The 23,073-nt window shown below is 38.7% G+C and overlaps 1 protein-coding gene and 1 pseudogene across 2 annotated transcripts in view; both read right to left on the bottom strand.

Moving 5' to 3' along the window:
* The window catches only part of SGCG (sarcoglycan gamma), a 49,726-nt gene extending 27,069 nt beyond the window's left edge, over positions 1 to 22,657 (bottom strand). The window contains exons 1-3 of one of the 2 annotated variants that reach the window (XM_036831465.1): positions 22,637 to 22,657; positions 807 to 1,001; positions 75 to 176 (exon numbers count right to left, since the gene is read on the bottom strand). In XM_036831465.1, the coding sequence (XP_036687360.1) occupies positions 75 to 176; positions 807 to 1,001 (297 nt within the window). In that variant the 5' untranslated portion in view covers positions 22,637 to 22,657. Of the gene's footprint in view, positions 1 to 74; positions 177 to 806; positions 1,002 to 11,381; positions 11,555 to 22,636 lie in introns of those variants that run through there. The other variant, XM_036831464.1, reaches the window with a different exon arrangement.
* Positions 20,266 to 20,411, bottom strand: LOC118884455 (annotated as a pseudogene).
* Positions 22,658 to 23,073: the final 416 nt, after the last annotated feature.

Here is a 23,073-nt window from a genome sequence, read left to right as displayed (position 1 = left end):
CCAACTTTCTGTGTTTCACCATTATTTATTTTTCATGAAACACAAATTATTTAAATGTGTCCTCATTTTCTTACCACTCTGGAGTGTATTTCTTTAGCATACAGTGGGAATAAAAACTCCGATTCCCCCTCCAGGCGAAGTCCATCTTCTGTAACATACAGGTGACCCATCCCTGTCTGTTAAAAAAAAAAAAAAAAAAAAGAGATTTGTTATTGCTTTCTTCTTCACTTCTTTTAGTATCAACTTAAATTATGTATGCATTTTCATAGATTTCCTATCGGCACTTTACTGTATTTCTCTTAAATACTTTATTTAAAACTTTAGTTGTTTTTATTCAATATTCAGTATTTCATTACATCTAGTGTAAATACAAAGGACTATTTAGGAAATGCATATAAGATTTAAATAATCACTTTATAACAAACATGCAAGAGCCCACCACCATGTCAGAAAAAAAAAATCTTACCATTACTATTTAAAAATTTTTAAAAATTAAGATGCAATAAAATGGACTCTTGAGGCTTATAGTTCTATGAGTTTTAACATACATATAGATTCGGGTAGCCACCAACACAATCAGAATACAGAACTGCAATGAAAACCAACACGCTCTAGTTCGCAGTGAAATTATTTTAAAAAGGTAAAAAAGAAAAGTAAATGTTATATTATTTTTTGCTATTGAAAATTCTGATCCAGACAGGAAACCAACATTAACTGCATGAAAGGAAGCTTCTGTTGATACAATGTGGCTGGAGGGACAGCGCAAACAAAACAAGAACATGTTTATCAGGAAAAAAAATACTTACTGGGGAAAACCACATCACTTTAAGAATCCAAATTGTAAGAGCAAAATTCACAAGGAGGACAATGAGCAAAAGAAGAACGAATAAGTACAGGCAACGCTTTCTCCAGCCATAAATGCCGATTTTGTAGACAGACTGGTTCTCTGGCCGCTCTACGTGGGTGCCTTCTGGGGTCGTGGTGTATTGTTCACGCACCATCTGCCACCGGGTGGGGGGCAAGGGAGGGAGGGGTAAAGAGAGGGGGGAGGGGGGAGGAGGGGGGTAGAGGGAGAGAGGGAGAGACACATGGCCAGAAAGAGAATTTGTTTGTCAATATTGATTGACCATTAGTCCAACAAAATACTTTTTACCCCAATAACAAATTTCCAAAATTAGTGATGTTTAAAATGAGCATTGGCTATTACTTTGAAACATGTCACTGTATTTCAACCACAGTGATAATCTGTCATGCAACATATTTAGATAGGACAAATTCATTTGAAATCCAGTGATTATATTTTCAGATTTTAATCAATAAAATCAGTACATATACAGCTTTCAAAATTCTGCAAGATTAAACTTGGAATTGAAGCATCAACCCACAACAATCAAGTTATCACATTCTTAAAAGGTTCAGTGGGAGGAAAATCAAGCTGGTACCTAAGAGCCTTCTGAAAAAAAAATCCAATTACTCAATTTTATGCCAAATGATTAAATTACATCTTCCTTCAGTTACTAAATTATTCAGAATTAAAAAGGCTCTTTTCAAGATACCTACCACACCAACTTTGGCCTATAATAAAGCTCCCAAGTACTGACCTACTTCAAGAAAGATCAAAATGTGTACGTGTACAAATGTTTACAAACATTCACTGTTTTATGTAAATTAGGTTAAGAGTTTTAGTAACAATTTCCACTCTGTGAAGAGATTTTTAAAAGTTGCTCAATTTTCCCCTTTACACAAGGAAAAAAAGAACATGGTTTTAACTGTTTAAATTAAGATTAGAAATTATGACTTTTCTGATTGTAAATGTAGCAAAATGATGAATCATATAAAATATTCTCCTCTGAGATTTTTTATGCATTTATTTTTAGGAATGACTTGGAGGTATCCTTATTTAAAATGTTATGGTCAAAATAATTCTATAAATTTCTTTCCAACCAAACAACAGGCATTTCCCCGTGTTCTAGCTGATTGTATAAAATGGTGCTATTCATCACTCAGTATTTTCAAACACTCAGGACTGACAATCTGCATTATTCAAAACCTAAGTGGTTAACAATTTCATGAGGGCATTCTTTACTCACTCACCTTTGACCCCTCCAGTCTTTTTTTGTATTAGAAAGTCCATCACCACCCACATAGCCCCACATCAGCTCTGCCTTCAACCTGCATCCCAAAGCTGTCTACTTCTCTCCATTGCCATGGCTACCGCTCTGGTGCCAGCCACCGCGAACTGTCATCTGCACCACTGCAAGCCTGCTTCCCTTCCTTCCCCTCCGGAAACCCCTCTCTACCCACAAGCAGACATGTGAAATGTAAGTCAGCGCCTGCCACTCTACAGTTTCACACCTTCCCGTGACTTTTCCCCACCGAGAACATCCAACCTCCTCCATCACCTCCCAGACCCTACTTGGCTCACCTCTTCATCTGCTGTTGTTGGTCTTTTGCTCACAGCGCCCCATCCACTCTTTAACAGCCCAGGTGAACCCTCGGGTCAGGACTCACTCCTGGGCATCCCCTCCACCTGAAACCCTCTGCCAGCTCCCTCCTCAGCTTCAGACCAGCTCACATGTCACCTCCTCAAACAAGTCTTCCCCGACACTCACTCACTCCCAACACAGCACTCTGTTATATTTATTTCAAAGCACTTGTCATCTAAATAATGGTGGCAAAACCACACTTTCTGTAAAAGATAGGCTAGGAGTCTGCGATTGGATTGGGAAGGGTGGCCAGAGAATCTGAATTTAAAGCAAGTGCATTATTTTACAGTATTGCTACAGATCGATAAAAACAGCAGTTTTCCAAGTGTGTGTGTATACACGTGCACATGCGCGCACACACACGTATGGTTTCCACTTGCTGCATATTTCTATTCCTATCTAGAGCTTCCTATTGCTGGTGTAAAGCTATCACAAACCTAGCTTAACCCAACATAATTTTATTATTTTATAGTTTTGGAGGTCAGAAGTATGAAAATGGGTCTTTGGGGCTAAAAATCAAAGTGTGAACACGGCTGCTTGAGCGGCAGGCACCTGGGCCTGAGTTTCGGTAACAAAGCCACGTCTTATGACTGCCCCCCTTAACTCTTTTGGTTAACCTGACATTTACCAGTGTTAGATGTGTTGCATTGAACAAGGATCTTACTCTAGACAGGCATGATTTAAAATGATGAGGCAGAACACTCAACTCCAGTTTTTTTTTTTCTAAAAAGTTGATGTTGTTATTTTAATAAATTATTAGCTTATATTCTAATGGTGACTCATGGTGGCTTCCATTTTTATTTGACACTGTATATTCAATTTTTTCTGGAAGAGACTTTCAGAGGCTATCAGGTTCAGCTAGCTTCCTTCAGATATGTGTTAAAATTCGCATTGGAAAGGACACCAGTTCTTTATCACTTCGAGGTCAGATAACTGTAAAGTATTAGTATTCATGCTGGCAAGAAACTGCTCTGGAACAACGCATTATGCTTTATGATCTACTTATAGACCCTTTACAAAAAATTAATAAGATAATATTTTATGTTAGAACTTAAAAATCTATACTCCAAGGTAAATAATTTTGAGTTTTACTACATCTTGAGCAAAAATTATTTTCATAGGCTCCTTTATTTAAAAAACAATTTATGGGGACTTCCCTGGTGGCTCAGTGGTTAAGAATACACCTGCCAATGCAGGGCACACGGGTTCGAGCCCTAGTCCGGGAAGATCCCACATGCCGCGGAGCAACTAAGCCCGTGCGCCACAACTACTGAGCCTGCACGCTTAGAGCCCGTGCTCCACAACAAGAGAAGCCACCGCAATGAGAAGCCCGCGCACTGCAACGAAGAGTAGCCCCTGCTCGCCGCAACTTGAGAAAGCCCGCATGCAGCAACGAAGACCCAACACAGCCAAAAATAAATTAATTAATTAACTAAAAAATATCCCACCCCTTTCCCTGTAACCATCTTTAAAGTATGTTGATGGTATACTTAATTTTGATTAGCTTTAAATGCTTCTCTCTAAATATAGTTATCAATATTTTAACACATAAGGCTCCAGACACGAAACATTATAGTATGTTTTGCAAAAATATCAGTTTTCATATGCTCTTGAATTCATGGTTACTTATTTATTATTTAAAATAAAACCATCTTAAGGATAGAAATTCTGCCTTCTACATTCTTTGATTCTTGTCATAGTACATAGTATAGTAACTGAATGCAGCGTCCACTACATAAATGTTAAATGACATTGTTAATTTTAACTAACCTTTACTGAATGCCTAGTCTGGAGAGGCTGTTGCCAGGAGTTTGAGGCATGGAAATGATAAACACACGGATGATGTTCAAAAGGAACTAATCTAAAAGGAGTTTTTAAAAAGGTGGGTTTGAAAAAGACCTAAACAGACTCCTTAGAAATGAGAAGTTCAGTTATATTTTAAATTCCAAAGAACGTGTTGTATCGCTTAAAGTTGTGACATATAAAGACAATTTCCCTATATTTAACAGATTACACAGAGCTGAGAAGAGAATCAGTACATATAGGAAGACAGATCTTAGAAAACACACTGGAGTGATAAAAGGTATGGGAAACATGAGGGTAAGTTTAAAGGACGTGTCTGAGTAACGAGACGGTCTAAATATGTCTTACTGAAGCTCCAGCAGGAGTAACTGGAGAAAACATAGGAAAGACAATGATTAGAGGTAATTGCCAAGAATTTTCTATAATTGAAGATATGTGAGATTGGAAACAGATACTGACTCCTGAGCAGGATAACTTAATTCAAGTCTATTAAATAAAATCATTCTGAGTCTGGACAACACCGAAGCAAAGAAACTTCATGACAGGTATGGGTCCCAGATTTCAACTTTGTAAGTGGAGAGTCGTGCCGTGCAGCTGGTGAGATCGCCCCAGGGGAGACATGATCAGGCTGTGGGCTGACCGTCCCATCCAGCCCCCCAGCCAGCACTTCCTGCTCGGCCACCGAAGGGAGTGGTCCTGAGCCCCTGGGCTTGCACAGTGATTCCAGGACGGAGGGGAAGAGGACGTGGGTGAAGCCACCTTCACGGGGTGAAGGACCTCCCTGTGAACCCACTCTGGTGATTACTGGTGACGGAGCCTGCCCTGCACGACCCTGACACGGCACTCAGCAACATCCACACCCCGCCTCGCATCCTTTCCCCAGACATGACGAAAACCAGGCACTGTTTCCTGGGGCAGGAGCAAAGGACAGGAGCCACCTGACATTTATGCTGTATCTGAACTCCCATGATGATAGGGCACGTGACGATGGGGCATTGCTGTAATACTATGGATATAAAAATAAGCAAATTCATCAGGAGGCTATAAAACGCTAGACGTGTATGCATCTCTCAAATGTCCTGATACACCTATACCTGTTTCTATACCTCTTCATCTGTATATACGGGATAAAAATTGAAGAAGAACGTTAAGAAAAAACCGAGAAAGGTATTACCATAGTGGAAGACTTTAACATATTTCTATAGAAACCCTGGACAATACAATTAAAATGTGTTTAAGTGGATGTGTGTAGAGCTCCATCCCTGAAGTTGGGAAATGCTTACTTTTTTCAACAAAGGGTGTAACCTTTGCAAAATCTGATAAACATTTACAAGGAAGAATGAAGAAATGCCAAAGGATAAATTTCATACAAATCCTTTGCTCTCGTCATAATTCAGTAAAATTAGAAATGCAATGGATAAAACAAAAATCAATCTCTGAAGTGTTAGGAGGTCTGGGGTTATGCTCACTTCCACGCATACGTCTGACAGAGGCTGCTTTCCTGCCATAAGCTCACTGGCTAATTTTAGCAAAGAGAACCACAGGCAGGGATGGAGGGGATCCCGTAGGTGCTGCTTCTCTGGTCATCCCCCTTCTTCAAGGGAGAGTCATCTGAATGTCAGGGATGGAATTCTATAGCACCGAGTGAGGTCCTGCCAGGCCACAGGGCATGCTGACTGGGGCATTACCAAACCTCTTATAGCATCCATCATGTCCCTTTGAAAACTTCAGGAAAATTATTTTTCAGTTTCAAAAATTGTCTTTCATAGTCACCTGGCTCTATATTCAAGTAGCATCATTTCTTATGACATAACTAGTACCATCATGTTACATCATCCATCAGAATGACAAGGCCACTCACATGCAAAGTCAATCATAACCATGTGACGACATACCATGACCTGCAGGAGTTACGTGCACATAACAGGCCAATATGCACTGAACAAATGAATGTGTGAAGAGTGGGGCTTACCTTGCTGGATGTAAAGCACAGTTTTATGCTATGGTAATGAAAAAATGAGACAGTGACAAAAGGACAGACAAATAGACAAAGATAAGAGCACACAGAGTCGAGAACAAGCCCATACACAGAAGTGATAAGTAAACGAAAGTGAGAAATGAGAGACATCCAGTATTTATGGGCTGCTCTTCATATACTTTTTTTTTTTAACTGAAGTGTAGTTGATTTACAAGTATAGTTGAATTTATATATATTTACTATGTATATTCTTTTCAGATTCTTTTCCATTGTAGTTTATTACAAGATATTGAATATATAGTTTGTGCTACACAGTAGGTCTTTGTTGCTTGTCTATTTGATATATAGTAGAGTGTATATTTTAATCCCAAACTCCTAATTTATCTCCCACCCCCCGCCTTTCCCCTTTGGTAACCATAAGTTATTTTCTATGTCTGTTCTATAAATAAGTTCATCTGTATCATATTTTAGATTCCACATATAAGTGATATCGTATGGTATTTGTCTTTCTCTTTCTGACTTACCTCATTTAGTGTGATAATGTCTAGGTTGCTGAAAATGGCATTATTTCATTCTTTTTTATGGCTGAGTAATATTTCACTGCATATGTAGACCACATCTTTATTCATTCATCTGTTGATGGACATTTAGGTTGCTTCCATGTCTCTTATACATGCTTATTAAGTTAAAGCTGACTAGGTCAGGCTGGCACTGAGAATCATTGGACGAGTTTACCTCCATTTTCCTTTAAACTTCCAAGAAATAGCTAATCCCCACATTAAATTGCTAATTGTCAAGGTATTTCCTGCCTCACTGTCTGCATCATAACTCATAGCATTCCCAACTGGTGCCAACATTTAGGAAAAGAAAGAGCAGTGGGGAGGAGCTCACCCTGGTAGATGTGACAAAAGTACATCAACAAGGAAAATTCAACAGCAGATAACAAATGGGGAAAATATTTGCCTTAAAGATAAGGCAAGGTTATTACCCTTAAAAATATAAATAATCCAATAAAACTTGAACAAAACAATGCACATACATTAAAGAAACACAGATGATTAATACACACAGCAAAAGGTTCAGCTTCACCATGAAATGCAAATAAACACAAGTTCCATAAGCAGTTTTCAAAGATTAAGGGAGATTTAAAAACTGGTAGTAGCCATTATTGGCAAAGTGTTTGAAAAATGGGCATGGAACTCCTCTGCTGTTGAAAGTGAAAATTAACATCGTCCCTCTCGAAGGATGGTGTACCAAGAACCTCAAACAAACAGTAATTTCAACTCTAGAAACTTATTCCAAAGAAACAATTAGGAATGAAAATGAAGGTTCATGTTTAAGGATATTTATTTTATGTTATGTGTAATGGTGAATAACTGGAAAGTAAATAAATGATAATTTATTAGAGTAATTAGTTCAGAATTAACTGCTTGAAAAGCATATAATATCCTAGAGAAATGCTAATGATAGAGTGTTGAATGAAAAAGACTATTGAAATACTTATGAAAATATATATATACCCATAGAAAATAGACAATAAAGAAATTTAAAAATTGTTAACAATCATTTCCCCCTATATTCTACCTTTTTCACTTAAAATTTCATTTCCCAAATGTTTTTCTGTATTTTTTCAGATTAACAAAAAAATATATATATATATCTTTGGATATATATATTCCTGTGATAATAGTGAAGTTAATAGTAAATTCACCATACTTGTCCCAACTTTATGACTACATTTAGGACGACCAAATAATTTCAAAAATAGTTCTGCTTCATCTTTTGGTCAAATTGCTCAGCATGGCCACTAAATAGAGCAAAGTACACAAACTGTAGTTATCCATTTCATCCAAAGTTACAATCAGTACAATTCTCACAATCACTAATGCCCCTGCTATAAATACACACATGCGTGCATACACACACACACACACACACACAGATTAAAAGGTCATCAAACCATTCTCTCTTCTTTACAATAGAACTGACTTTTCAAATAAAATGGCAAACGGCCATTTTAAAAAGTTCCTTACAAGATACACCAAATCAACAGAAGAAATGCCCTTTAAGTAGCTAACAGTCCTGAACAGGGAAGAAACCTTTATTTAAATGGAAAAGTAACAAAAGGAAAAAAAAACCACTCGTACCCACTGTCACACAAATGTTAGCTCATAAAACTGTAGTTTTAAAAGGCATGTTTGCTTAGTTCAGATAGGAGGCTTATTTTAAAGCAGTGTTAAGTTTATAAAGATGGGCAATTCAAATATATTTTCTTAGTGTTTTATTCTTTGTTTTATTAAAGAAACTCAGAAATCTGAAGCTTTTACCATGTCCTTATATAGTATTTGACTAAAGGGTAATATCAAGGTCCAGAAGTTGAAGTTGGTGGAAATAAGGCCAAAATAAGGATGTTTTGTTCACTGTTTTGTTCACCACAATATAACCAGCACCTACAGTAGTGCCTGGAACTGAGCAGGGGCTCAATTATACGTATTTGTTAAACACAGGCAGGCAGAATGAAGTATATTCTCATTTACGATGTATTTGTGGAATAGGTCCCCATGTCTAGGTCCAATGTTATGACTGAAAACCGAAATCATTCCATCTTTACCACACTTCATATATGTCTCATACCAACTTTAACAGAAACTCCATAAACTGCTAGGAAAATAACCGGAACCCATAGAACAAAAGGGGAAAATAATAGACTTATACATTGTTATTTTCCTGGCCCTTTTATTGACATAATGATGTGATTGATGCATATGTCATAGTTTATAGGCTGACAGTTCCTGCATTTCACATCTCAGTGACCATCATACTACTTAATTTTCTACTTGGAATGTTAATCCATAAGCACTCTGTATTTCAACAGTGTATTTTAAGGTTCAAGATCACATAAAGTTCTACCTTGTGAGTTGGATTTGGGAGGAAGGTTAGCATCAGAAAAGCACTGTTTCTACCTTTGCTTTTCAACCATACTATCTTAGGTATTTCCCTTTAGCTATCATATAAACCAGACTGAGTTCCAAAGTCATGCCTTCTTAGCTAGGTCATATGATGATCAATTCCGTCCACCGATCAACAATCAGTTGGTCAATTGATCAACTCAAGTGACCTATCAGGCTTCTTGACAGTGTGCTTTTTCAGAGATGTTTCACATGTAAAACTCACTGAGAATGTTTAAAATAGAGTTAAAATAGTCACAAAAGTGAGGCTGGGTTTTAGGTATGGCCTCCATGGCAACGACTTCTTCCTGTTGGTTCTCCCTTGGGGTCTGTTTTCCAGACCTCATCTGAGGCCATCTGTCAATGTTTTACAGCTCCTCTCTCCTCCCTCCACGCCCCTTATCCAGTCTCCATGGCAACCAGAGTGACCTTCCCCAAGACTAATTCTATCCCAGTGGCTTCAGGACAAAGCACAGATGCCTTGGGCACATGCAGCCCTTGGGAAGCCCATCTCCTTCACCAGCGTGCACAGCACACCAGCTGGACCAAAGTCAAGTGGACTCGGGCGCTGTGAGGGGCTTGGGGAGAAGTCTCAAGACCCTTGCAAATCCACAGATTGCTAAACACTCCTGCATCTATTTTCCCATAAATTTCCCCAAGGCACAATAACATGTGAAATAGGAGATGAGCTTGGAGTCTGGAATGGCAAGGACAGTGGGTGAGGGATTCTACAAAGCTCATGAGAACACCAGAGAAACATCTGGTCCCGAAGTGGGTCCAGAGAAGAACAACACTGGATGCGTTTGAGGCTGGGAGGAGAAGGAGGCGGGAAGGACAGAAAGAAGCGGGAGGCAGGTCCTGAGGGTTCCCCACCGGGAAACCACATCCGTGGTGGGTGAGCAGGGCTGTGCTCGCTTGAGAGGAAGCCAAGGAGAAGACCCCACCCAGGTCCAACAAAATGTGCAAGATTAAACCAAACGGGCACCCATTCATAATTTACAATTATTCTTTGAGTTTCATCTTCAATATAATAGCAATCTAGTTTAGTGACTAGAGTGTATGTTTTTTTAAAGGACATTATGGAACAATTTGATTTGCAGCATTTTAGCTGCAAGCTTAGCCAGCATGTTCGGGAAACTTGGATTTGTGAGTCTTTGGAATTTGATATTTAAATATATTGAAATACTACTTTTCCTTTGGCTTTGAAAGAAACCTCAGATAAATTCTAGAACCTCTAAGACTAACACCAACTTGAACCATGAGGCAGTAAGTGGCTCTGTGGATCCAAAACGTTTCCAAGAAAATAAGCAAAAAATAAACACAGTATGTTTTGTAGTTCATTTCGTACCTAGTGAGTTACTCCATCCTGCTGACAAATCTTCCAGCCAGTTGAGCTATTTTTTTCCCCGTTATCTTTCTTGATGACTTTCTTTACAAACTTGTCTTCTAAGGGCCCTAATTAACTTAGGATCCACCAGAAACAACAGACACTTTAAACAAGCCGAAGCATAGCACGGTTTACCTTGATTCTACTTCTCTTTACTTTTTCATACATATTTTGAGCAACACATTATTTATTCCAGATTTAGGGAGAGATACACTCTTCCCTTTTTCATCCAAGAAGGGCTGGGCAGCCAAACTTGGTATTTTGCTCTTGTTTTGCTTATTCTCAATGTATCAAACTACCTGGACTTCTGTTCTCATGAATTTTACCCTGTTTTTAAATGTCTGTAACAAAACTATGGGCAAAATGTAAATCAAACGTAATTCTGCCACAAAAGTTTAAGAGTAGAATTAGCAGCAGGTGATCTTAAAGATTATCCTTTGTCTAGATTAATAACAGTATAACGATTGAATGCCCGATAAAACAGAAATGCTATCACGGTATTCTATTGATACAAATTAAAACTATTAGAAGGACATAATCATGCTAAAACAGGTAGCATATTAGTAGTCGTAATAACTTGAAAGAAACTTGAGACGTTAACTACAGTTTGTTGATACTTAATACATAATCATTTTGAGCTAAATTTATTCAACATTTAAAATTCATTTTCCATTATGATACCTATGAAGGTAAAAAATAATCAAGAAGCCTCATACCTATTTGGTTTTTAAATTGAACATTATAATTATATAAGATCCAAGTAAAAACCGATTACTTACCTTAGATGTTGTAAAAAGCACACTGTGAATTAACTGCACCGCTCCAGATCCTTCTGAGACAGAGCGTTTCAGGCTGTCCCACGACTCGCTGAGAGGGGACGGGTCAAGTCCACCAGCCAGCCTGGAAGCAAAGGCTCCCGGCCTGGCCTCGTCTCAGGTTTCATCCCCGGTTGTTAGCAGCCGGCGCATCTAATTTTACTTAGTGACACAAACCACTCATATACCACACTTAAAATTGTTTGGGCACCAATTCCAGAACACAGCGCTAAGTGTGCCAAGAGGAAAACAATTCCTACGAAACCACCAGCTAAACCCTGAATCAGGACAGTCTTACGTAACTGTAACTTTCTAAAATGAACTTTACCTTAAATGAACAGCAAAAACTTCTGGGACAAGTTTCCAGTAGAATCTAATGTTGACAGAAATCTCATAAAAAAGTCACTTCAAATTCACAGGCAACATTTAGAACTTGTAACTTTATTGGTATTAAATGTGTACTGTTCTCCTCCAAGTAAACTGCATATTCTCATGTTAATAGTCACTCTTTAAAAACCACTTTCCTTAGGCTTCTTTTTAAGTGAAAAAACTTTAACACTTGAGAAAACCTTAAATAATGATCATCATAATAAACAGAAGGTAAACTCTACATGTTAAAATTATCACAGTTGTTTTCTAAGTAAACTGAATTTATATTTTGTTTAACAAATTATGAGAACGTAACAAGGTGATGTTATGTTGTCTTACCTTTATTTAAAAAGAACGATAAGTAGATCATTCAATTTTTATAAGGTGTAAAGAACACAGAACAAATATCAAAATTTCAAATAAACTTAATCTTTTATTTTGCATTATTTTTAGAGTCTGAATTAAAACTGACTAAATTATACATTTGAAATTCACCTTTTAGCACTAAACCTTGATTTTGAGAAGCAGTGTAATGATAATCCATATAGTTAATTTTAATTTTCTTCTCAGGAGACCTTTTCTCTTATTCTAGTCATTTACGCTGTAACTTCTTTTGAAATTTGATGCTTCTTAACACCAACAGCTGCAGGTCTTAAATGAAAAGCTGATACAGCTTCAACTAATCGTACATTTATTTATAAGACATTTAAAAATCTTCCATGACTTCTTTGCACATTACTATTTTTCTTATCATGGCAATTCGTTTAGACATAAAACCATGGCACAACTACCAATTCTCAACAAAAATATCTACTATATTTAACAGTGATGTTATGAGATGTACTTTTGTATTACTGTGTGTCTGAAAAGTCAAAATTTGAAACTCCTAACTCAATATTCTGGTTGAAATGTCACACTGAAAGGTTACTTACTGAGGGACCTTTCAACCACCAGTTAACTGGTTTAAAGCAATGAATTTTTCAGCATTGGGGGCTGCTTTGTAAGGCCATTAGTCAAGTTGTATGTTGAATCTCCATTCACATTCACAGATTCATTTAACACTATTGACTTCTACTTTTGGTCCTGCTGGAGGATGACTTCGAGAAAAAAGAAAATCTTTTGATTTTTTAGCATAGTTGAGATTATTGAAACGAGATCTTCAAAGTTTCCACTGTACGTCTAGTTGGGGTTTGTAACTCACATACACGTCTCATCTGTTTTCAACAGAATCATAACATCTTAAAGCTATAAGGGGCCTTAAAGAAAACTAGTCTAACCCTCCACTAGATGTAAAATAGTTTGTTCAAGGTCAGAGCTGCTGAGGGCGTGGAGAGAAGTGACTTTCAGATGAGATAATTCAAGGTTTGGAAAGAACAGAGAAGTCTGGCGTAGTTGCCTTGAAGAGTTGGCAGGAAAGTTACTAGTGAGACCTATTAGACCACGTTCCGGGCCCAGCTGAAGTTGATGAATACACAGTAGTCCCATTTTAAACCGTCCCTGTGGCTTTACACGCTAACTGCAGCTGTGAGCGCCTATATGGCAAAATCTCCCCAAACCAGACCACACTTTTGTCGTCTCCCCAGACCCACTCTTTCGTCCATCCTCTGCAAAAATCAGGGGTGACGGATCTGGGAATCGCCCTCGCTAACCAGCCTGTCGGTCCCTAAGCTCCCCAGTGCCTGCTGCCTTGCCTCCCTCTCCACCCATCAGTGCCCCCCTGACTGCGGGACCTGGTCTGTGTGTAGCCGACCTGCTTCCCTGCTTCTAGGCACCGCTGTGCTCACCTTATACCCTGGGGCTGCCAGAGAAACGCTGAGGACAGGTAATTCTGTCCTTATCACTGCCCTGCTTCAAGCCCTTCAGCAAGCCGTCAGGATACGGTACCAGGTTCTGGACAGGCACACGCACCTTTACGGTGGAGCCCTGCCCATCTCACCTGTCCCCTTCCTTTGGGCTCCGTAAGAAACCACAGGAGTCACAGTGCTGTCGGCTGCCCAGCTGTACCTCGGATTAGAGCCAGCCTTGTATATGGATTTTTAAATGTATTATAATTGTTTGTATTTACATTGTCATCATCGGTTTATAGACCTGTTTTCTCTACTGGACCATGAACTCCCTGCTCAGCACCCGCCTAGAGTCTACCCTCAATTAGTTGAACTTTGTAGTTACACCAGACTCTGTTTTTTATGATATCAATTCTATAGTGCACAGTAACATTAAAAAAAAAATAGAGCTAACATACACAATCAGGATGACATTACAAGAATTATCCAGAAGAGGTCAGTATAACAGCAATAAGGGATGGCTTTCGGGGCAAATGAAATGTGAAATCAAATTAAATTCTTTTGTAAGTGATAAACTTTAAACCTTTAAAAATTTCCATGTGAATTATTTGCACTTTCAATTGAAGCTATATGTCTTCAAAATAGGTGGCCACAGACTTTCCAAGTAAGCAAAATGAAGTGATCAAATGATTCCATACACAACTGATAACTCAGTTTTCATCTGGAATGTAATTAATGTAAGTACCTGGATGATTCTCACCCAGCTTCTCTGATTATTTTTAAATAGGGATGATCCAAGTGTATGCATTTTAACAAAGATAATTCATATTCCTTTCAGAGTTGCCATATCAATAAAAAATGAAACTGACTACTAGACTACTGAATGTAGGTATTTTATTTTTTCATGGTACTCTGGGGGAATTTAGAGGTCAATATTTAGTATAAAGGGCTAATTCAGTGTTTTCAGGGAAGACAGAGGGGATAAAACCATCTGGAGAAATAAGAGATAAGAAAAGGAAAGACTAAAAGGAATAGAAAACTTTTAGATTTCAGAGGAGAAAATGGAGCATGACCTGAAATTTCAAAAGTTACCTGATGGTAATGCCTGAAGTGAGTCATAATCATTAAAAAGTATTATTCCATGAACATATAACTTTGCATAATTATAGGGAACAGATCCTGCAGCTCCATTAAGTATAGAGTTTTGGGGCAGAGAATGGAAGTGTAGCGTGTGTCCATCAGAATGACAGGAAACCCACTAAGTAATTACCAAGGCAGAATCGGCACACGCTGGGGAGGAAATCCATCAGAAGGGCTTGTGATAAACCCCAACGTCTCCCGCTTCTCCCCGCCATCTCTACATCCACTGGTCTGAGGTCACTACTTACATCTTTTTCCCCATACTTAACCTCTGACCTTCCAATAACTTTATATTGCTATAGCTCGATTTACGAACTCCAGACTCACCCTGTGGGTTGAGTTCATGTACGTTACCACCCAGTAGCCTTCCCCTCCTTTTCTCCATGTGGTTTTACCCGTGGTCACGTCTGAAATTCCAGTCTGTGTAAGCATTTGTTTCTTGGTCCCTAATGACAGAACATCTCTCCACCCTTCTGCCCTCCAACCGAGGACGTCAGCATTTCCCCTGACTACTTCTACGTGATCAAACGGATCACATTCACGTTCCATTCTGAAATGATCATCTCCTGTATCTCCTACAATTTGACCAGGTGGATTCAAAATACGAAAATGCAAAAAAACAGTGTTCGCATTTTTTACTCTTCTGGAAGAGTTTGAGAAGATATTGCATTAACTCTTTAAACGTTTGGTAGAATTTACCTGTGAAGCCGGATCTGGTCTCTGGCTTTTCTTTGTTGGGAGATTTTTAATTTTGATTCAATCTCCCTACTTGTTATTGGGCTCTTCAGATTTTCTATTTCTTACTGATTTGGTCCTGGTAGGCTGTATTTTTCCTGGGAATATATCCATTTCTTCCAGGTTATCCAATTTGTTGGAATGTAATTGTTCATAGTAGTCTCTTATGATCTTTTGTATTTCTGTTCTATTGTTTGTAATGACTTCTTTTTAACTTCTGATTTTGTTTATGTGAGTCCTCTCTTTTTCTCTTAGTCTAACTAAAGGTTTGTACATTTTAATTACTTTTCAAAAAACCAGCTCCTAGTTTCATTGATCTTTTCTATGGTCTTTTTAGTTTCTATTTCATTTATTTCTGCTCTGACATTTGTTATTTCCTTCCTTCTGCTAACTTCGATCTCCTTTTCTAGTTCCTTGAGGTATAAAATGAAGTTATTTATTTGAGATCTTTCTTTTTTCTTAATGTAGGCACTTTTGCTCTCCACTTTCCTCTTAGCATGGCTTTTGCAGCACCCCAAAGGTTTTATGTTGTGTTGTCATTTTCACTTGCCTCAAGGTATTTTTTCATTTCCCTTTTGATTTCTTCTTTGACCCATTGGTTGTTCAGGAGTGTTTTGTTTAACTTCTACACATTTGTGAATTTTCCAGCTTTCCTCCTGTATTGATTCATAGAGGATATTTTTTTACCTGCCCTATAATCCTCTGTGCTGTCTGTTCACCTCTTCCACACCGCTTCCCTGCATCTGGTAACCTCTGCTCTTTTTTTCATTGTCTCCATAGTTTTGACTCTTCCAGAAAGTCATATTGTTTTAATCATACAGTATGTAGCTCTTTCAGATTTCTTCTTTCACTTAGTAATATGCATTTAAGTTCTTCCATGTCTGTTTGTGGCTTGATAGCTCACTTCTTTTTATCACTGAATAACATTCCATTGTCTGGATGTACCAGTTTGTTTATCCATTCGTTTACAGAAAGACATCTTGGTTGTCAACAAATTCTGACAATTATGAATAAGGCTGCTATAAACACCTGGGTGCAGATTTTTGTGTAGACATAGGTTATCAACTCCTTTGGGTAAATACCAAGGAACACGATTGCTGGATCATATGCTAAGAGCGTGTTTAATTTTGTAGAAACTGCCAGAGTGTCTTCCAAAGTGGCCGCACCATTCTGCACTCCCACCAGCAGTGAATGGGAGTTCCTCTTGCATCACACCCCCGCCAGCACACTGCTCAGGTTTTACGGGACACTCTTGCTTCTCTAACTTACACACAGAAATAACCTCATGTGTGAAACCAGAGGCATGTCAGCACCACAACACTGAAGTCATCTGCCTTTGGAACAAATAGGCTACCTGTGGGATTCTCTGGGTTCCGCTGTCTTCTCCTGTCCTACTCCTAGTGAAGCACACCTGCAGGCCTTGCATTTACTTTCTAAATCTAATAAAAGTAGTCTATTTACTTTATTTGCAGGAAAATATTCTTAACGAAAGTATGTACAGATACCTTCCCTTTCATCACCTTGGGCATCCATTTTATTTGAAAAAAAAAAAATCTACAAATAACCAAAATCTGTAAGTTGGAAAATATCTCCCAACTGTTTAAGGTGTAGCAAATAAAGGATAACATCACTTTTCAATATGTAGCTAACATTTTTAAATTAAGCAACGTAGAAAAATCTGGAATCCTTTCCAGTATGAAACTAAGAACATTTAGTCTAATGAAATTATAAAATCTTACAAATGCCAAAAAGGCAAACTTTATAAAATATTTTTTAGGGTTTTTTTTTTTTTTTTCTTATTTCCAATTCTTATTTCCTGCTTATTTTCTTAAAGAACAATTACTCGTCTGGCTCACCTCATTTGATTATTGTATGAAGTAATAAAAATATAAAATCAAAACTATGCACATGATCATGGTTTACTGATAGGTACAATGCAATCTCCTCTTTAAAGTATAGTTTTCTATACTGTGCATTGTTGAAAACAGTTTTCAGAGTGATGGAACTCAGGGATGATTCTTAATGTAATGCAACATGTACAGTATATTCTCAGTGATGCAGCTACTACAATATTATTTTTCGAAAAAAGAGAAACGCTTATTTGTACTAATTTTTTACAACCTGGGCATAGTTTACAAACATTAATTTACTCAGTTTGAATTTTTAGCTCCAGAGAGGAAAGCAACATTTTTTTTTTTTCCTGCAGGGGGGCACAGGGGTTGTGTATTATCTCATTCTCTGAAGCAAGAGGTGAGAAGAGAAAGCAAAGTCAAGATAAAAGGGACTAATTCCTTCTTTGCCAAATCTTTCGAGGATGACTAAGCAGTATTTTGTATGAGGTGATTTCTCAAAAAAGAATGTTTACATATATTCCAGTCTATGTTGAAAAATATTTCACAACTAAACATATTTCTTAATAATTGACTGCTTTCATTAGTATGGGTCAGGGTTTGGTAAACAATGGCCTGTGTGTCAAATAAGGCCTGCCACCTGTCCTTGTAGGTAGAGCGAGACCAGGTTACAGCCATGCTTATTCTTTTAGGGATCCCCATGGTGGCCAGCGCTGCAGAGCTGAGTAGTTAGTTGTGACAGGGACCTTATGCCCACAAAGCCTAAAGTATTTATTACATGCCTCCTTACAGAAAAAGTTTTCTACCTCCTGATACAACCCACTGGAAATAAACTGTAATGTGGGTCATGTTTTACTTTGGTTTTACTATTTTAAAAATAAATTTACTGTGTCTAATTAGCATTGTCAATTCAAGAAGTGAATCTGATAATTATATTACATTCTTACATCCCCTCCACCTTCAAAAAACTAAAATCAACTGTACTCAGTCATAAAAAAGAATGAAATAATGCCATTTGCAGCAAAAGGGATGAACCTAGAGACGACCATACTAAGTGAAGCAAGTCAGAAAGAGAAAGACAAATATCGTATGATATCACTTATGTGTGGAATCTAAAAATATGATACAAATAAACTTATTTACAAAACAGAAATAGACCCACAGACATAGAAAACAAACTTATGGTTACTAAAGGGGAAAGGTTGGGGGGAGGGATAAATTAGGAGTTTGGGATTAACAGATACACACTACTATACATAAAACAGGTAACCAGCAAGGACCTACGGTACAGCACAGGTAACTCTACTCAATGTCTTGTAATAAACGATAATGAAAAAGACTCTGAAAAAGAATATATATATATATATATATATATATATATATATATAAAATGTATAACTGAATCATTTTGCTGTACACCTGAGACTAACACAACATTGTAAATTAACTATACTTCAATTTTTAGAAAATGATTTAATTAATTAAAAAGTATATACAGTCGAACTTATAGGAAAGAGTGGAAAATTCTCAAGGGCTAGAAATACGGACGGAAGTCACAGCCAGAGACAGTGGGAGGTGCAGCTTCACAGGCGCGGAGGCAGCAGGTGATGAGACTCACTCTTGGGCCCAGAGGCCCAGCCTGAATCTTTGTGCCCAACAGGGATAGCTGGCCTCTGGGCAGAGCAAGGCCAGAGCTCCTGCCATGGAAGGAAGTACAAGGAGAGGCCCCTCCCTCCTCAAGGCTGTGGACGGAAAGACAGCAAAGTCAGGGCCTGTACCAACCACGAGCCTGCACCGTGTGTGGGTGTGAGTTTGACCAAATTTACTACAAATGTGTGCTCTAAATCCCCCCATGAAATGTACAGAAAAACTGGTCTAGGACCCATCAAGAAAGGACAGGAAAGGAAAAAAGGAAGACAGGCAAAAACGGGGTAGTAAAACATGATCCTGTGTAAAGGATGACAGAACTGTCCCAGGCAGATTAGGATAAATGTTAATAAAATTAAAATCTTTCATAAAAAGCAAGTACAATGGGCTAAACCACCCTTCCACTATACTCACTTCACCTCGATACTTGCTAATAGAATACTGTGTTAATAAGATATTATTCCATCAATCTCCTATATTTACCTGACTTACTATAAAGTCAAAGAAATACACTTAATGAGAGGAGGAAGACCTAAAGGAGGCGTCTACAGAGTTTCCAAAGACAAATTCTGTGAGGTTTTAAGGGCATGAAGGTTAGTGGTGCTTATTTTTTATACGACGTCGCTTTAACCTTAAACGTCGGTCTTCTTTTCCCTTGATTCAAGGAATTACTAGCCCTAGTCATATGGGCTGGCTGTTTGAGCTGTTTTGCATCCATAAGAAGAGTGAAATGCAGGGCTCGTGGGAAGGTTTTCCTGGGCACTGTGCTGCAGTGGGAACCACGGGTTTGGGGGCAGGTCTCTGTTATTACCCGGCTCTGCCCAGCGGCCACCTGGGCCAATGACAGCCTCTGTGGCCCAGTTTCCGGCTGTGTAAAGGGGGGCCCTAATCACAGGGTGCTTGTGAAGGTGGGATGAAATGGAATCCCTAAAGCGCCTGGGTTAAAGCAGGAGCTCAATGGATGGCATGGACACAGCCCTTTTCTTGTTAAGGCAAATGCCAGAAGACAGAGGTAAAGGAGCAAGCTATTAGGGGTACATCTGAGAAGGAGATTCTCCGGAGAATAATTTATTGGATATTTCCCTTAATTCATTATGAATTAAGAGCTTATAAACAAACAGACTGAGTCATGAATCTTAGAGGAGAAGGATACAGAGGAGGGGCCATTGGTCAGGAACCTGAGTTACAACACAACCCACAGAATTGCACCTAAATAGCTCCATGATTCATACAGGCACTGTTTGTAAAAATATAACTTGTATACAGCCCTAGCTTTTTCATATCTGTTTGCTCCTTAGGTCTTTGTCTTCAATGCAATATGATTTTAGTTGAGTTTTTCATATTTAAAAATTCTTCCTTTTCTCATTCAGAGACCTTATTTTTGAAAAAAAGGGTTTAGCAACAAACATTACACAAAAATAATAAGCACATTTTTACACTTGATCTTAGCCAAAAGGCCGAGAAGCGATAATAAGCACATTTTTATAAATTAACACCTGGTTCATGTTACTTTTCCAATTAAGTTTTCATTGTTTTATTATTAAGGTAATTATTAATGCAGTTATGTTTTGATATAATGGAATGACTTAGGGTTTTGTATGTGCAGCAACCAAGCCTACTGACATGCTAAAAATCTAATTTAAGTGATCTTGGTCAGAATCCAAGGCTGGGCTTAGAGAGCTGTTAACCTCTTGAAGTCGAATCCAAAGTAGGTATCCATGTCCAGGCATTTTTCTGGATAGCACGTCTATAACTATCACCAGACTTTCAAAGGGGTCCATGACCTTAAAATACTTAGGAAGCATCTCTTTACTATCTCCTTTTCCTGCGGCCTCCTATTCCAGTACAAATATCTCCCTCACATATAACAAAATGATATGCTAAAAAGACAAGGTGTTATATGTAGTTATTTTGTTTCCTAATTTGGAAGGTGTCATGTTCAGAAATTTATATGCAAATATACTTCAAAGGAGGGCTGTCTATACAGAGAACACTGTATTTGTATCATTGAGAGCACATAACCAGTTGTGTTTACTTCGTATAAATTTAACTAAGAAGACAATGAAATGGGCATTTTTAAAAAAAAACACAAAGCACCATTTCCTAAGTCTAGAAAATTAAATGTTTGGGTTGTTATACTACAATGATCATTCCCACATAAATCACTTTCTAACAGTACAATTCTGGAGAAAGAAATACAATTACCTTTTTTTGCTTAACTGTAACTATGTCTGTAGATACTTGCAGATGTTATCCACAGTAAGACAGGAGCTCTTGCAGGGCACAATCTTAAGAAGTAAAGACTAAACGAGGGTCTGATAAATTAAAAAAAAAAAAAATCAGGACTCCCCTGGTGGCACAGTGGTTAAGAATCTGCCTGCCAATGCAGGGGACACAGGTTCGATCCCTGGTCCAGGAAGATCCCGCATGCTGTGGAGCAACTAAGCCCGTGCGCCACAACTACTGAGTCTGCGCTCTAGAGCCCTCGAGCCACAACTACAGAGCCGGCCTGCTGCAACTACTGAAGCCCACACGTCTAAAGCCCATGTTCTGCAACAAGAGAAGCCACCGCAATGAAGACCCAAAGCAGCCAAAAATAAATAAATAAAATTAAAAACAAAACAAAACTCTAAGTAATCTACAGGTTTATTTAAAAAAAAAATCAGAACCAAGAAAATGAAATGGTGCCGATTAAAATGTAATAGTACATATATATTTTTTAATATAATATATTTGAAACATGATCTAGCCACAGGAATAAAATGCCTCTTTAAAAATGAAATGAGTATTATCCTCATTATCTCTGAGAGAGGTGTTTTCATAGTTTAAAAAAGCAAACAGATTATTGGTTAAATGTGAGTTTGTTTATTCCTTTTAAAGTCTGCTATGTAGTGCTAACGAATTTAATTTGTTCAATGGATTATTCATCACTACATTTTTTCCTGAGATTAAAGAAACATTATTCATAGATTACAATTGTTATGCAGGGCACCTTCTTACGTTTCTAAGCCTGAAGTGTAAGTGTACTATCCGTGTTAATGATTTATGTGCAGTATTTACTAAATATTGTCTTTAATGTCTGATTCAGCTCTAACAAACACTGAAAATGGAAAGAACATAGGATTCAGAGAAAGTAAAATAATTGAAAACATGATTGTTCTACAACCTCAAAAGTTCACTGCAGGATGTTTTACACACGTGGACCGAAGGCCACTTTGCAATCATTTTGTTTGGAAGCACATTTTCTCCAGAGGAAGTTTTAATACCAGACACACTGAACCTTCCAGTAAAACAGTCCATCACCAAGAACCAAGAGATCAGCTTAAGTAAATATTTGAAAAATACTGTAAAATCTATTTTTCATAGTTTTTAAATAACCTGCTCATATTCAAGGAAGAAAAGCACAAGAAGAGCCATAGAAAAAGGCTTAGTTAAAAAATACAATTCCCTTGCTTTACACAGATTTACCCACTTTAAGGGACACCCAGCAGCCCTAGTACAACAATACCACGCATCTACACAGAGTGCCATCTCTATAACACCTACTCCTACGACAGCAGGTATCACTGGATGAGCAGCTGTTTCCCAGAAAAACCGTACGTGACTCTCCCAGTCAACTATCCACCGCTGGCTCCTATCAACTTTCTAATTAATCCCGATTTAACCAAGCGATAACACGCAAATATGTACCTACCAACCATGGGTACTCGGTGGGTAGTGGCTGAGGCCGGAGGGACCCCCCGGGACCCCCCCAACCCAGGGAAGCGGGTGTGAGACACGTGACTTCAGGGCTCTCTGTCTCCACCCCCCGCCCGGCCCCGCCCCGGGAAGCCCAGGTCAGCCCCCAAGTGCGCTCGCGCCTAATTCCGGGGGCGGGCCGGTCAGTAACCCAGGGCGACGCGATGCGCAAAACCAACTCACGGAACACGAGTCACTCCCCCGAAGTTCAGTCCAGTCCGAGGGCGGCTCGGCCGGCAAAACTCTTTGGGGCAAAGGCAGGCGGACGGTCCCAACTACACTGCGTGGCTTCCCCCGGACCCGCGGGCCGCAGCGGCGGAAGGAGCAGGTGCGGGGCCGGGCAGGGGGCGCCTGAGCACGCGCGGGCCCGCTCAGGGGCTGGAAACCGGGCAG

Source organism: Balaenoptera musculus, chromosome 18, assembly GCF_009873245.2.
Source record: "Balaenoptera musculus isolate JJ_BM4_2016_0621 chromosome 18, mBalMus1.pri.v3, whole genome shotgun sequence".
Lineage (NCBI taxonomy): Eukaryota > Metazoa > Chordata > Mammalia > Artiodactyla > Balaenopteridae > Balaenoptera > Balaenoptera musculus.
This window is presented reverse-complemented; position numbering and strand designations above follow the sequence as displayed.